The 12882-nt window shown below is 48.6% G+C and overlaps 1 protein-coding gene across 3 annotated transcripts; it reads left to right on the top strand.

The window, feature by feature from the left end:
• Positions 1-213: 213 nt before the first annotated feature.
• On the top strand, positions 214-12873 carry SENP3 (SUMO specific peptidase 3). 3 transcript variants are annotated; one of them, XM_053569932.1, is made up of 13 exons: positions 214-477; positions 828-895; positions 1322-2047; positions 3383-3622; positions 3719-3830; positions 4806-4953; positions 5082-5129; positions 6291-6368; positions 9998-10135; positions 10310-10393; positions 10480-10530; positions 11656-11762; positions 12542-12873. In XM_053569932.1, exons 3-13 carry the CDS (start codon positions 1333-1335, stop codon positions 12747-12749), a joined length of 1929 nt encoding a protein of 642 aa, XP_053425907.1. In that variant the 5' UTR covers positions 214-477; positions 828-895; positions 1322-1332; the 3' UTR covers positions 12750-12873. The 3 variants fall into 3 exon arrangements, with proteins under 3 accessions (XP_053425907.1, XP_053425906.1, XP_053425908.1); XM_053569931.1 differs by lacking the exon at positions 828-895; XM_053569933.1 differs by lacking the exons at positions 828-895; positions 12542-12873 and having other exon boundaries at positions 11656-12179.
• The last annotated feature ends 9 nt before the right edge of the window (positions 12874-12882 follow it).

Raw genomic sequence — 12882 nt, 5'->3', positions numbered from 1 at the left:
CGCAGGCCTGCGAAGCGTTCAAGGCAGAACCGCTCGGTGGCGTCTACGTTCCTGGGTAGGCGGGACAGGGCGCGTAGTGGCCGCGCCAGTGCTCTTCGCCGGGTGTGACGTAGTAATCGTGCGCCGCCACCGCCGGTGGGCCTGGGGCTCGCGGGAGGGGAAGGAGGAGGGGGAGGAGGAGGTGGAGGTGGAGGTAGTGGTGGTGGTGGTGGTGGTAGTAGCGGTGGTGGTGGTGGTGGTAGTAGCGGTTGTTGGTGGTGGTGGTAGAGGTGGAGGCTGAAGCAGAACTAGTGCGGCCGCGGCGGGGCGGCTCCGCAGCGCGGCACGCGCGCGGCCCTGAAGCGTTGGAATCTTGAATTGAGACGGCTGCGCCTGAAGACAGCAGGAGTGGCGGGGCCGCCGCCGTAGCTGGAAAGATGAGCCGGGAAGCCTGAGGCGCCCACCCTCGGGCCCATACGCCCGGCTTCCCCGCTCCCGGTGAGGACGCCCCCACACTTCCCCCTAGCCCTGCCGTGGCCTCTTCCATTCCTGGGCCTCGCTCCCACCTAACTGGGGTCAAGAGGCCCTCATAGGGGCTTCTGAGGCCCTTGGGCGCTAAGTCGTCCGAGCTTGTAGGACCACACCAATGCTGGAACGCATTCCGGTTCCCGGGAATGAAGTAGGAGGGGGCTGGGCCGGTCTGTCCTAAGGCTTTGATTCAGCTGCTTCAGTATCGATTCTCTTTCAGTTTCCGTCAACATTTTCCCCCTTTTATCAGACTCAACCCCCTGAATCCCCGTTCCCATCTGAGAGGACCTAAGTATGTTCACACACCCCATTCATTCCAGGGTGGCAGAGAAGACCTGTCTTCCTGCTCAAGCTCACAGTTTTCCTGTGAAAGTTCTGTTCTTCTCAGGTAGAGTACCGTACAATGTTAGAATTCCTGTGCTGATTCATCTCCCTGAGAGAATCGTTCTCCCTGAAAAATCGTTCTTATTAGACTCTCAAAGGACAGCCTTGGTGGTATTAAAATACAGAAGTAGAGCCTGACGGTACTACTGGGTTTGATCAGGGGCTCTGAAAAATAAGATTCCTGAGGCTTGCTGCTCAAACATTTTCCATTTCTTCTACCTGGGGAGAGTAGATAGAGATGATGGCACAGACCCTAAAGGGCCCTTTGTGTACCATGTTAACTGAGAAAATCTTAAGTTGTGATTGTAATGGTTTTTCCTCTTTCCTTAGTTTATCTGCATCTGAATCCATAGGGGGTATGGTGAGAAAGAGATGCAGGATCTGAGGGGCAGGATGTTTGGATTCTGATACCTTGATCTTTGTTTTACAGGGTACTGGAAGATGAAAGAGACTATACAAGGGACTGGGTCTTGGGGCCCTGAGCCTCCTGGACCTGGCATAGCTCCTCCAGCATATGGAAGCCCCAGGCGGGAGCGTCTTCGTTGGCCCCCACCCCCAAAACCTCGACTCAAGTCAGGTGGAGGGTTTGGGCCAGATCCTGGCACAGGGACCACAGTGCCAGCCAGACGCCTCCCTGTCCCTCGACCCTCTTTTGATGCCTCAGCTAGTGAAGAGGAGGAAGAAGAAGAGGAGGAAGAAGATGAAGATGAGGAGGAGGAAGTGGCAGCTTGGAGGCTGCCCCCTAGATGGGGTCAGTTGGGAACATCCCAGCGGCCTCGCCCTCCCCGCCCCCCTCATCGAAAAACCTGCTCACAGCGCCGCCGACGAGCTATGAGAGCCTTCCGGATGCTGCTGTACTCAAAAAGCACCTCGCTGACATTCCACTGGAAGCTTTGGGGACGCCACCGGGGCCGGCGGCGGAGTCTTGCACACCCCAAGAACCATCTTTCACCCCAGGAAGGGGGTGCAACACCACAGGTGCCATCCCCCTGCTGTCGTTTTGACTCCCCCCGGGGACCACCTCCACCCCGGCTGGGTCTGCTAGGTGCTCTCATGGCTGAGGATGGGGTGAGAGGGTCTCCACCAGTGCCCTCTGGGCCCCCTATGGAGGAAGATGTACTAAGGTGGACTCCAAAATCTCTGGATCCTGATTCGGGTAAGTTGGGAAAGGGATGGGGGAAGGGGCAGGGTAGGGATGACTAAGACCCTGGAGCACCAGGAACCTCTTGCTATGGTGAAAACTAGGCCTGAGAAAAGAAGGATAGCAGAGTCAGGGGTCCAAAATAGCTGTGAAATGTCTTCTGGAACATCCTGGGATGCTGAGGTGGGTGGATTGCCTGAGCTCAGGAGTTCAAGACCAGCCTGAACCAGACCGAGACCTCGTCTCTAAAAAATAGCTGGGCGTTGTGGCGGGTGCCTGTAGTCGCAGCTACTTGGGAGACTGAGGCAAGAGAATCACTTCAGGCCAGGAGTTTGAGGTTGCTGTGATCTGTGACACCACAGCACTTTACCTAGGGCTACAAAATGAGACTCTGTCTCAAAAAGAAAGCCCTACTTTGAGCAGAAAGTAGGCTTGGGAGACAGGGCTGGAAACAGAATCCCTAAGTAGGTGTCTTGTGGTTTTGAGCACAGATGAGAAAAGGAGACATAGTTTAGAAAAATGAGGCAGTCTTGTCCACTTGTTATTATTCCTCTTTGGCCTCTCAAGATAAGATTCCTTGTGTGAACATCTCCAGAGTATGCCATTCTCACAGTGACAGGATGGGACCTGTCACTGTAGTGGAGTACATCATCTGTATAGTTGTGTGTGACATTCTTACTCAAAATATTTTCCTTTGGGGGGTGGTGCCCATAGCTCAGTGAGTAGGGCACCAGCCACGTACACCAAGGCAGGCGGGTTCAAACCTGGCCCTGGCCTGCTAAACAACAATGATAATTGCAACAAAAAAATAGCTGGGTGTTGTGGCGGGCGCCTATAGTCCCAGCTACTTGGGGAGGCTGAGGCAAGAGGATCACTTAAGCCCAAGAGTTAGAGGTTTCTGTGAGCTGTGATGCACGGCACTCTACCGAGGGCAACAAAGTGAAACTATCTCAAAAAAAAAAAAAAAAAATTCCCCTTTATACAGCAAAGCAATTTCAGTGTTTCTATATCTTTATTACATATTAGAGTATTTATTGTTGAGCCTATCCAATACGCCAGATGCTATGCTAGGTATTTGGTATTTAGTGGTGACAAATACCACTGAAATTCACATCTCTGAATGCAAATCTTTTCTTTCTTTCCTAGGAACTCTTTCTCTCTGTCCCTTTAAAATCTCCTGGACATCCTTCTTATACTTTGTGGTCTCCATTGCTTGTATTAGTAGATTGCGCTTCAATTTATCCTTCTCAAATGATCTTATCACTTATGTTCATCATTAATTCTATGGGTCTCATTGTCCTTTCACCTGGGCCAATTTCTCATCCCCATTCTATTTCCCCTGCCCTGTAGGCCTTCTCTCATGTACTCTGCCCAATGGCTTTGGGGGACCATCTATGGCAGAAGGGGAACGCAGCCTGGCACCCCCTGATGCCAGCATCCTCATAAGTAATGTATGCAGCATCGGGGACCATGTGGCCCAGGAGCTTTTTCAGGGCTCAGATTTGGGCACTGCGGAAGAAGCAGAGCGACCTGGGGAGAAAGCTGGCCAGCATAGCCCCCTACGAGAGGAGCACGTGACCTGCGTACAGAGTAAGGAGCCCTAGAGGACCTAATCTCTTTCTCCTCGCTGACTCCTAGAGCAAAGTCTTGAGGTCTCACCCTACTCCTTTCTCCCTCCCCACTCAGGCATCTTAGATGAATTCCTTCAAACTTATGGCAGCCTCATCCCCCTCAGCACTGATGAGGTAGTAGAGAAATTGGAGGACATTTTCCAGCAGGAGTTCTCTACGCCTTCTAGGTAAGGCTTGAAAGACCCATGCCTTCCAAAGCAGGGCTGGGACCTGGGGGGTGGGGAGAGAATGTTGTTGCCTTTTCTCTCACAGGGATGTGCTTGGGTAGATGAGGGAAGCTAGAGCTTCAGGCGAGGAATCTGTAGGCAAGGTGCCAAGTCTCTGTAAGCCAACTGGGAGGGTCTTTATTTAAGACCCTGAAATACTATGTATACCCAAGTATTCGTGTGCCTCTTTTCTGGGGAGTGGACCTTTAGTTGGTCTCAAAAGGATCCATAACCATAAAAGGAAAAAAAGTTTTTATTCTAATGCCAGGCGTGGTGGCTCACGCCTGTAATCCTAGCACTCTGGGAGGCCGAGGTGGGTGGACTGTCTGAGCTCACAGGTTCGAGACCAGCCTGAGCCAGAGTGAGACCCCCATCTCTAAAAATAGCCAGGGGTTGTGGTGGGTGCCTATAGTCCCAGGTACTTAGGAGGCCTGAGGCAAGAGAATCACTTGAGCCCAGGAATCTGAGTTTGCTTTGAGCTGTGATACCACAGCACTCTACCAAGGATGACAAAGTGAGACTATCTCCAAAAAAAAAAAAAAAAAAAAGATTTTTATTCTAGGCGAGGCATGGTGGATCACACCACAGACCTAGCACTCTGGGAGGCCGGGACAGGAGGATTGCTTGAATTCAGGAATTTCAGACCAGTCTGAACAACAGTGAGACCATGTTTCTACTAAAAATAAAAAAATCAGCTGGGCATTGTGGTGTGTTCCTGTAGTCCAGCTACTCAGGAGGCTGAAGCAGGAGGATCATTTGAACCCAGGAGTTTGAGGTTGTGATAGCTAGGCTGATACCACCGCACTCCAGCCTAGGGTAACAGATTGAGACTCTTGTCTCTGAAACAAAAAGAATTTTTATTCTAGAAGTAGTAGGTATTGCTGAGTGCCCCAGCTATATGTCATCTCTTGGTGACTTCACCCTTGGTCTACTCAGGAAAGGCCTGGTGCTACAGCTGATCCAGTCATACCAGCGGATGCCAGGCAATGCCATGGTGAGGGGCTTTCGAGTGGCTTATAAGCGGCATGTACTGACCATGGATGACTTGGGGACCTTGTATGGACAGAACTGGCTCAATGACCAGGTGAGAAAGGAGTAGAGAAACAGGCCTGAGAAGGAGATTGAGGAAGTAGGGTGTCTGGGGGCCCTCTGCATGAGGGAACCCTGTACCCATGCTGCACCCTCCATGGCAAGTTTCCTCCTTTTTCCCAGGTAATGAACATGTATGGAGACCTAGTCATGGACACAGTCCCTGAAAAGGTAGGCCCAACCAGATACTTCAGTCCCCAAAAGAACTTCTGCAGTTCTAAGCAGCTTTTCCAATCCCTTTCATTTCTTATTTCTTCCTTTTTTTTTTTTGCAATTTTTGGCTGGGGCTGGATTTGAACCCGCCACCTCCGGCATATGGGGCCGGCGCCCTACTCCTTTGAGCCACAGGTGCTGCTCCTCATTTCTTCCTTTTTACATAAAGAAGGTCTCTGTTTCTGGGGCAGAGATGGTAGATGGTAATCTCATAATTTCTAACCGGTAATCTTGGCCCTGAATTTATCAGTTCTTTTCCTTTGCTGGTCTAATGTTTTTTCCTGTGGCTAATCCCAAGAATAGGGATGGGACCCTACCTATAAGATAAGGCTCATGCCTATAATTCCAACACTTTGGGAGGCCATGAGGTAGGAGGATCGATTGAGTCCAGGAATTCAAGACCAGCCTGGGTAACATAGTGGAATCCCCATCTCTACAAAAAATTTAAAAAACAAAAGATAGCTGGCCATAATGATGCATGCCTGTAGTCCTAGCTACAGGATTTGAGGCTAGAGGATTGCTTGAGCCCAGGAGTTCAAAATTATGGTAAACTATGGTCATGCCACAATACTCAAGTCTGGGTGACAGAGTGAGACCCTGTCTTTAAAAAAAAAAAAAAAGGGTTAAAAACAATTTTTTTTTTTTTTTTCTGTCAGTGAATTTGTGTGGGAGTGTTGAAACCAGCCTTAGACCCATATGAAATGGAGTGGCGGGCTGGGCGCATGGCTCACGCCTGTAATCCCAGCACTCTGGGAGGCCATGGCAGGTGGATTGCCCTGAGCTACAGGTTTGAGATCAGCTTGAGCAAGAGCAAGACCCTGTCTCTAAAATCTAGCTGGGCGTTGTGGCGGGTGCCTGTAGTCCCAGCTATTTGGGAGGCTGAGGCAAGAGAATCACTTGAGCCCAAGAGTTGGAGGTTGCTGTGAGCTATGACCCCATGGCATTCTACCCAGGGCGACAAAGTGAGACTCTGTCTCAAAAAAAAAAAAAAAGGAAGGGAAGGGAAGGTAGGAAAGAAAGAAAGTGAAGAAAGAGAGTGAACTGGCAAAGGGGGGAGGAATTTGTGGGAGGGTCTGTGGTCTTTTAATTCCATCTAGCTCTTTTGTGTCATTGGCACAGGTGCATTTCTTCAACAGTTTCTTCTATGATAAACTCCGTACCAAGGGTTATGATGGGGTGAAAAGGTGGACCAAAAATGTGAGTGAGTTATGAATTCATATCTACTTTATGTAACACGTTGCCTCTAAAAAATTAGAGTTCTGTTTTCTATGAGCCCTTTCCCTGATGCTATTTATTCAGTCCTTCAAAGATTAAACGTCTCCTATGTGTTAGGTGCTGTTCTAGCCACTTAGGATATAGTATTAATAAGGAAAAATTTTTGTATTTATGGAGTGAGAATAAACAAGTAAAATTTCAGGTAGTGGTAAGTGTTGTGAGCAGATCAGAACAGAGTGATACGGTAGCATGGGAGGGGGAACTTTAGACTGGGTAGTCTGGACTACCTATCATAGTTGAGACTTGAATGAGCCATGTGCAGAACTGAGGGAACAGTGTTCCAGACAAAAGAGATAGCAAGTACATAGACCCAAAGTGAAAAATAACATGGTTGAGGAACAGAGGGTCCCCATGTCTTTGGAGCATAGTGAGCAAAGGGAGACTTGATACAAAATGTCGAAGAGTAGATCATGTAAGGTGGGGTAGGGTAGGCTGAGGAAGGTAGCTTTTATTTTATGTTTACTGAAAAGCCATTGAAGAGCTTTAAGCAGGCTGAGAGAAGTGCCTTCTGTTTTGATGATAGTTTGGAAGGGGCAAAGAGAGGAGAATAGTAGTAGTCCAGGTGAGAAACTTGAGTGGCTTGCTAAAGAAGAGACAAGAAAATTTATGATAAGTTTTACAGGTTGAACCAGTATGACTTTCTTAACAGGTTGTGTGACTTGTGAAATGTAACTATATTTAGGGCTGCGCCTGTGGCTCAGTGGGTAGGGCGCCGGCCCCATATACCAAGGGTGGCGGTTTTGAACCTGGCCCGGCCAAACTGCAACAAAAAATAGCTGGGTGTTGTGGTGCCTGTAGGCCCAGCTACTTGGGAAGCTGAGGCAAGAGAATCGTCTAAGCCCAGGAGTTGGAGGTTGCTCTGAGCTGTGACTCCACGTCACTCTACCGAGGGTGATACAGTAAGACTCTGTCTCTAAAGAAAAGAAAAGAAATATACCTATATTTGGTATCTGTCCAGTCTTCTGGCTGGCATAGAACTCCTAAATGGTTGGGATTTCCACAGGTGTCTTTTTGTATGCTAATGATTGTTTGATGGCTAGCCCCTCTAGGTAGCTTCAGGATGGAGGATGGAAAGACCAAGCCATACATAATTAGAGGGTTGAGAAGTTCAGCCTTACTGGTGACCTCTGGGGAAAAAAAAGGGGCTGAAGGTTAAACAAATTACCAGTAGTCAATGATTTGATCAGTCATGTCCAGTACTGAAGCTTCCATAAAAACCCAAGCTGGAGGCTTGGCACCTGTGGTTCAAGCAGCTAAGGCGCCAGCCATATACACCTGAGCTGGCGGATTTGAATCCAGCCCGGGCCCACCAAACAACAATGATGGCTGCAACCAAAAACTAGCTGGCCGTTGTGGCCGGCACCTGTAGTCCCAGCTACTTGGGAGGCGGAGGCAGGAAAATCGCTTGAGCCCAGGAGTTGGAGGTTGCTGTGAGCTGTGATGCCACAGCACTCTACCCAGGGCAACAGCTTGAGGCTCTGTCTCAAAGAAAAAACAAAAAAACAAGCTGGGGTTGAGAGAGCTTCCACATAGCTAAACAAATGCATGGAGGTTCCTCTAAGGAAGCCCTGTACCCTTCCCACATGCTTGCCCTATGCATCTTTTCATCTGTACCCTTTGTAATATCCTAAACCAGTAAATGTTAAGTATATGTTTCTTTGAGTTCCAAGAGCTGCTCTAGGTGCTTTCGCAAATTAATTAAAACCAGGGAGGGGGGTTATAGGAGCTGCTCTAACAAATTAATCAAACCCAGGGAGGGGGTTATAGGAAGCCTGATTACCTAGGCAGAATCACATATAAAACAACCTATGGCTTATAAATGGCATCAGAATTGGGGGGCAGTGTTGTGAGATTGAGTCCTCAACCTGTAGGATCTGATCCTTACCTTTAGATACTGTCAGAATTGAATTAGAGGACACTCAGGTGGTATCTGCTGCAGAATTGATTAGGTGTTGGTGGGGAGAAATCTCTACTTCTTAGTAACCAAAGGTCACAGAAGTATTTTGTGGGCTCGGCACCCATAGCACAGTGTTTATGGGCACCAGCCACATGCACCAAGGCTGGCAGGTTCCAACCCAGCCCAGGCCAGCTAAACAACGACAACTGCAACCAAAAAATAGCTGGGCGTTGTGGCAGGCGCCTCTAGTCCCAGATACTTGGGAGGCTGAGGTAAGAGAATTGCTTAAGCCCAAGAGGTTGAGGTTGCTGTGAGCTGTGAGCTGTGACGCCATGGCACTCTACCAAGGGCGACATAGTGAGACTCTGTCTCAAAAAAAAAAAAGTAAAAGCATTTTGTGTTGTAAAAATACAGCAGGAAAAAAAGTTATTTTTTCCTGTACAGATTGGCTGTAGGAAATGGAAAAAAGAAATAGGAGTTAGGATGATGTCTAAGGTTTTGGCCTAGGTAACTGGGCAAAAGTGGGAGAGGAAGAGGTTGGGTGGGGAAAACCAAGAGTTCTTTTCTCCGTTGTTTTCCCTGCCCTCTGATTCAAAAGCCAGGAAATTTCCACAATGCAGTAGGACTGTTGGCTCTAGCATTCCTTCATTTCTGTCCCCAAGTTCAATAGCTTATGCCCTTAGGGACCTGGCAGGTCTGCTTCTTCCAGTAGAGCTAAGGGTGACATAATGTGAAAAGGTCTTGGCCCAGGCATGGTGGCTCAGGCCTGTAATCCTACTACTCTGGGAGGCCGAGGCTGGTGAACTGCCCTGAGCTCACAGGTTCAAGAGCAGCCTGAGCCAGAGTGAGATCCCTGTCTCTGAAAATAGCTGGGTGTTATGGCAGGCCCTGTAGTCCCAGCTACTTGGGAGACTGAGGCAAGAGAATCCTTGAGCCCAAGAGTTAGAGGTTGATGTGAGCTATGATACTATGACACTCTACCAAGGGTAACAAAGTGAGACTCTGTCTCCCACCCCCTAGAAAAGGTCTTGACGTTCTGTATATCTGAGTTTGAATCCTACTTCTGCCACTTCTTACTTCTGTGACCTCAAGAAGCTGCAGTTTCCTCATCCATTAGGTTGAGTGTGAGAACTTCCTGGTGTGATTTTTATGAGCATTTACTTCATGCCATACAGTATTCTAAGTATATCTTGGGTATTTACTAGTTTAAGCCTGATAACAAATGGATGAGGTAGGTACTATTACTTTTACCTCTTACACAGATAAGGAAACTGAGGTACAAAAGGTTACTAAGTAGCTTGCTCATGGTCATAACCAGTAAATGGGGAATTGGATTTGAAATCTGGCAGTCTGGCTCTGGAATACTGAGCCTGGGTTCTTAGCTACTAAGAATTTGTTCCTTTAATTTGTGTGAAGTACCTGGCCCATCATGGGCTCTAAAGTGTTTGTTCTGATATATCTTTTGTCCCACTTTACTTTCTTACTTATGAGAATCTAACCATCCAGACCCTGAGCCTCCCCTACAAACTAAGGCCTGAGTCTTGTATTTTCCTCCTTGTCTCCCTTGACTGTTCCTTCGTTCCTCTTCAGAATCCTCATGGCAACAGGCAGGACTCCTGTGTGTTGTACCTGATTTCTAGTCCTGTCTCCTTAGGTGGACATCTTCAATAAGGAGCTACTGCTAATCCCTATCCACCTGGAGGTGCACTGGTCCCTTATCTCTGTTGATGTGAGGCGACGCACCATCACCTATTTTGACTCACAGCGCACTCTAAACCGCCGATGCCCTAAGGTTTGAGAGGAGAGATGGGCACAATGTGTGGAAATACGATGGCAGGGCATTCCAGGAAAAATGATGGGCTCTGACTTTTTGAGGAGCAGCCTGGGCGTTGTATCTGCCACCACCATGCCCTGGGTTCAGGTGGAAAGCTTAGGGTATCACTTTTTCTTTTTTCCACCCACATAGCATATTGCCAAGTATCTACAGGCAGAGGCTGTGAAGAAAAACCGACTGGATTTCCACCAGGGCTGGAAAGGTTACTTCAAAATGGTGAGTGTCCAGAGGCAGGAGTGTAAACTGAAGTCATATCTCTGGGAGTTTCCAAGTGAAGGGCCTCTGTTCTTCCTCTTTTCTAGAATGTGGCCAGACAGAATAATGACAGTGACTGTGGTGCCTTTGTGTTGCAGGTAAGCACATGATGGGGCTCTTCCTCTTCCAGCTCTGGAGTCAGATGGGTTAAAGCAGTGGTTCTCAACCTTCCTAACACTACGGCCCTTTAATACAGTTTCTGTGGGTCGCGACCCACAGGTTGAGAACCACTGGGTTAAAGAATTGGGAGGCTGTTCTGCATCCCTCACTTGACTCATAGCTAGTTGTGGAACAGGGAGTAGTTAGAACACAGAAACTCTGATTTTACTGATTCTTCTGAGCTGCTTTTTTTGAGACAGTCTCACTTGCTCACCCTTGGTAGAGTGCCATGGTGTCTTAACTCACAACCACCTCAAACTCTTGGGTTCAAGTGATTCTCTTGCCTCAGCCTCCCAGGTGGCTGGGACTATAGGCACCTGCCACAGCGCCTCGTTATTTTTTAGAGACAGGGTCTCCCTCTTGCTCTGGTTGGTCTCGAACTCATGAGCTTAGGCAGTCCACTTGCCTCAACCTCCCAAGTGTTGGGATTACAGGCGTGAGCCACTGTAATCAGCCTGGCCTCTCCTGGGCTGCTTCATCTCGTGTTGCGACTAGGTTTCTGATCCTTGGTCTCTTGAAACTGACATAGCTGCCTGCCAACCCCCAACTCAACATGTTTTTTCCCTTTAAAATTCTAGTTTTGGCTCGGTGCCCATAGTACAGTGGTTACGGTGCCGGCCACATGCACCGAGGCTAGCAGGTTCAAACCTGGCCCAGGCCAGCTAAACAATGACAACTGCAACAAAAAGCCGGGCATTGTTGCGGGTGCCTGTAGTCCCAGCTACTTGGGAGGCTAAGGCAAGAGAATAAGTTAAGCCCAAGAATTTGAGCTGCGAGCTGTGATGCCATGGCACTCTAGCGAGGGTGACAAAGTGAGACTCTGTCTCCAAAAAAATAAATAAATAAATAAATAAAACTCTCAGTCTATCATGTACTGAGTCAGAATGCTAGCTTTAGTCAGGCTGTTTCTGAACTCCACACTATGGGACCTTTGCTTCCTTTGTATGTGAAATGGGTATATTCTCTGAAAGATTGAGCGATGTGTATTTCATATGAAATGTCCTGACTTTTGGGTGAGGGATGCCCAGTAGATGGTTCTCATGGCCTGCTTTGTTAACACCTAGTACTGCAAGCACCTGGCCCTGTCTCAGCCATTCAGCTTCACCCAGCAGGACATGCCCAAACTTCGTCGGCAGATCTACAAGGAGCTGTGTCACTGCAAACTCACTGTGTGAGCCTCGTTCCCCAGACCCCAAGCCCATTAATGAGCAGGGGGATATGTGCAGCCCTTCCCAAGAAACTACAGTTCCTTTTCTCTCGTCTTTACCCACCCAGTTCCCTTTGGTTTTTCATATTTAAATGTTTTGATTTCTGTATTTTTTTTTTCTTTGAGAGAATTCTTGTTAATTTCTGATGGGCAGGGGGTGGCTATAGTAATGCCCCTTTCTCCCTATCTTGCAAGGGAGTGTGGCCTTGTGGCCTAGGTGGGGCAACCATCCCCCTTCCATTTGCAGGGGGCAGGAAATCAGTGTTGGGGGTGGTGGGCGGATAAAGGGATTACTGCCTGCCAGATCTTCAAACTTTTTTTTACATATATATAAAAATGCCACGGTCCTGCTCTGGTCAATAAAGGATCCTTTGGAGATACATAAGTGGTGGTCTTCCTTAAGGGGCTGCAAACTAGTGGATATGTTTATCTCACTCAGGCTTTCTTCAGGAGCGCTGTTAGCAAACCTGTTTTGGGTCTTGAGACTTCAGGAGCCAGCTTTTCAATACCTGGTTCAGATAATGGCAACATGATGTTTCCATCATCTGAACAAATCTTCCAGCCAGGGGAGTAGAAGGCAGGAAGGAGGGAGAGTAGGTAAGACTCAAAATTAAGAGAGTCTGTGAGAGAAGCCAGGGGACAGGACACTTAAGAAACTGGGGAGAGGAACAGCTAGGATTCATGATAGCTACCCCGAATGTTCCTTAGGCCCAGAAATAGGTTTTTTCCATTCTTCCTCCTAGCCAGAGGAATCCTCCCAGCGTTATGATATCGCCACTTGGTTACTTCATCCCTGGTACACGTAGAAAACGTCCAGGCGGTGTCCAGTCCATCGCTGCTGCAGGACAGAACATTAGAGGCCAGTGGAGACCTGGAGCAAAAGTAAAGGGAAGTGGTAATCTCAGGAGCCCGGAAGTCCCTGGAGGCTCAAACCTCGCCCTCCTTGCGTGATTGGGTATACCAAACCACATGACTAAGGCACTATCACCTCCGCACGTGTGAGGGTGCAGGACCCCAAGATGGCTGCCAGACCTCGAGGCCCGACTCCTGTATGTCACTTCCGTACCGGCCAGAAAGGCGGGCC

The sequence above is a fragment of the Nycticebus coucang genome, chromosome 18, assembly GCF_027406575.1.
Source record: "Nycticebus coucang isolate mNycCou1 chromosome 18, mNycCou1.pri, whole genome shotgun sequence".
Classification (NCBI taxonomy): Eukaryota; Metazoa; Chordata; class Mammalia; order Primates; family Lorisidae; genus Nycticebus; species Nycticebus coucang.
Note: the sequence above shows the minus strand (reverse complement) of the source record. Positions and strands in the feature narration are given on the sequence as shown.

What these genes read in the sequence shown, in the direction of transcription:
- SENP3 (XM_053569931.1), top strand. Translation starts at nt 1,333, where the DNA reads ATGAAAGAGACTATACAAGGGACTGGGTCTTGGGGCCCTGAGCCTCCT. An exon ending in TAAACCGCCGATGCCCTAAG is followed by an intron (nt 10,136 to 10,309) that starts GTTTGAGAGGAG and finishes CCACCCACATAG; the next exon opens with CATATTGCCAAGTATCTACA. An exon ending in GTGGTGCCTTTGTGTTGCAG is followed by an intron (nt 10,531 to 11,655) that starts GTAAGCACATGA and finishes GTTAACACCTAG; the next exon opens with TACTGCAAGCACCTGGCCCT.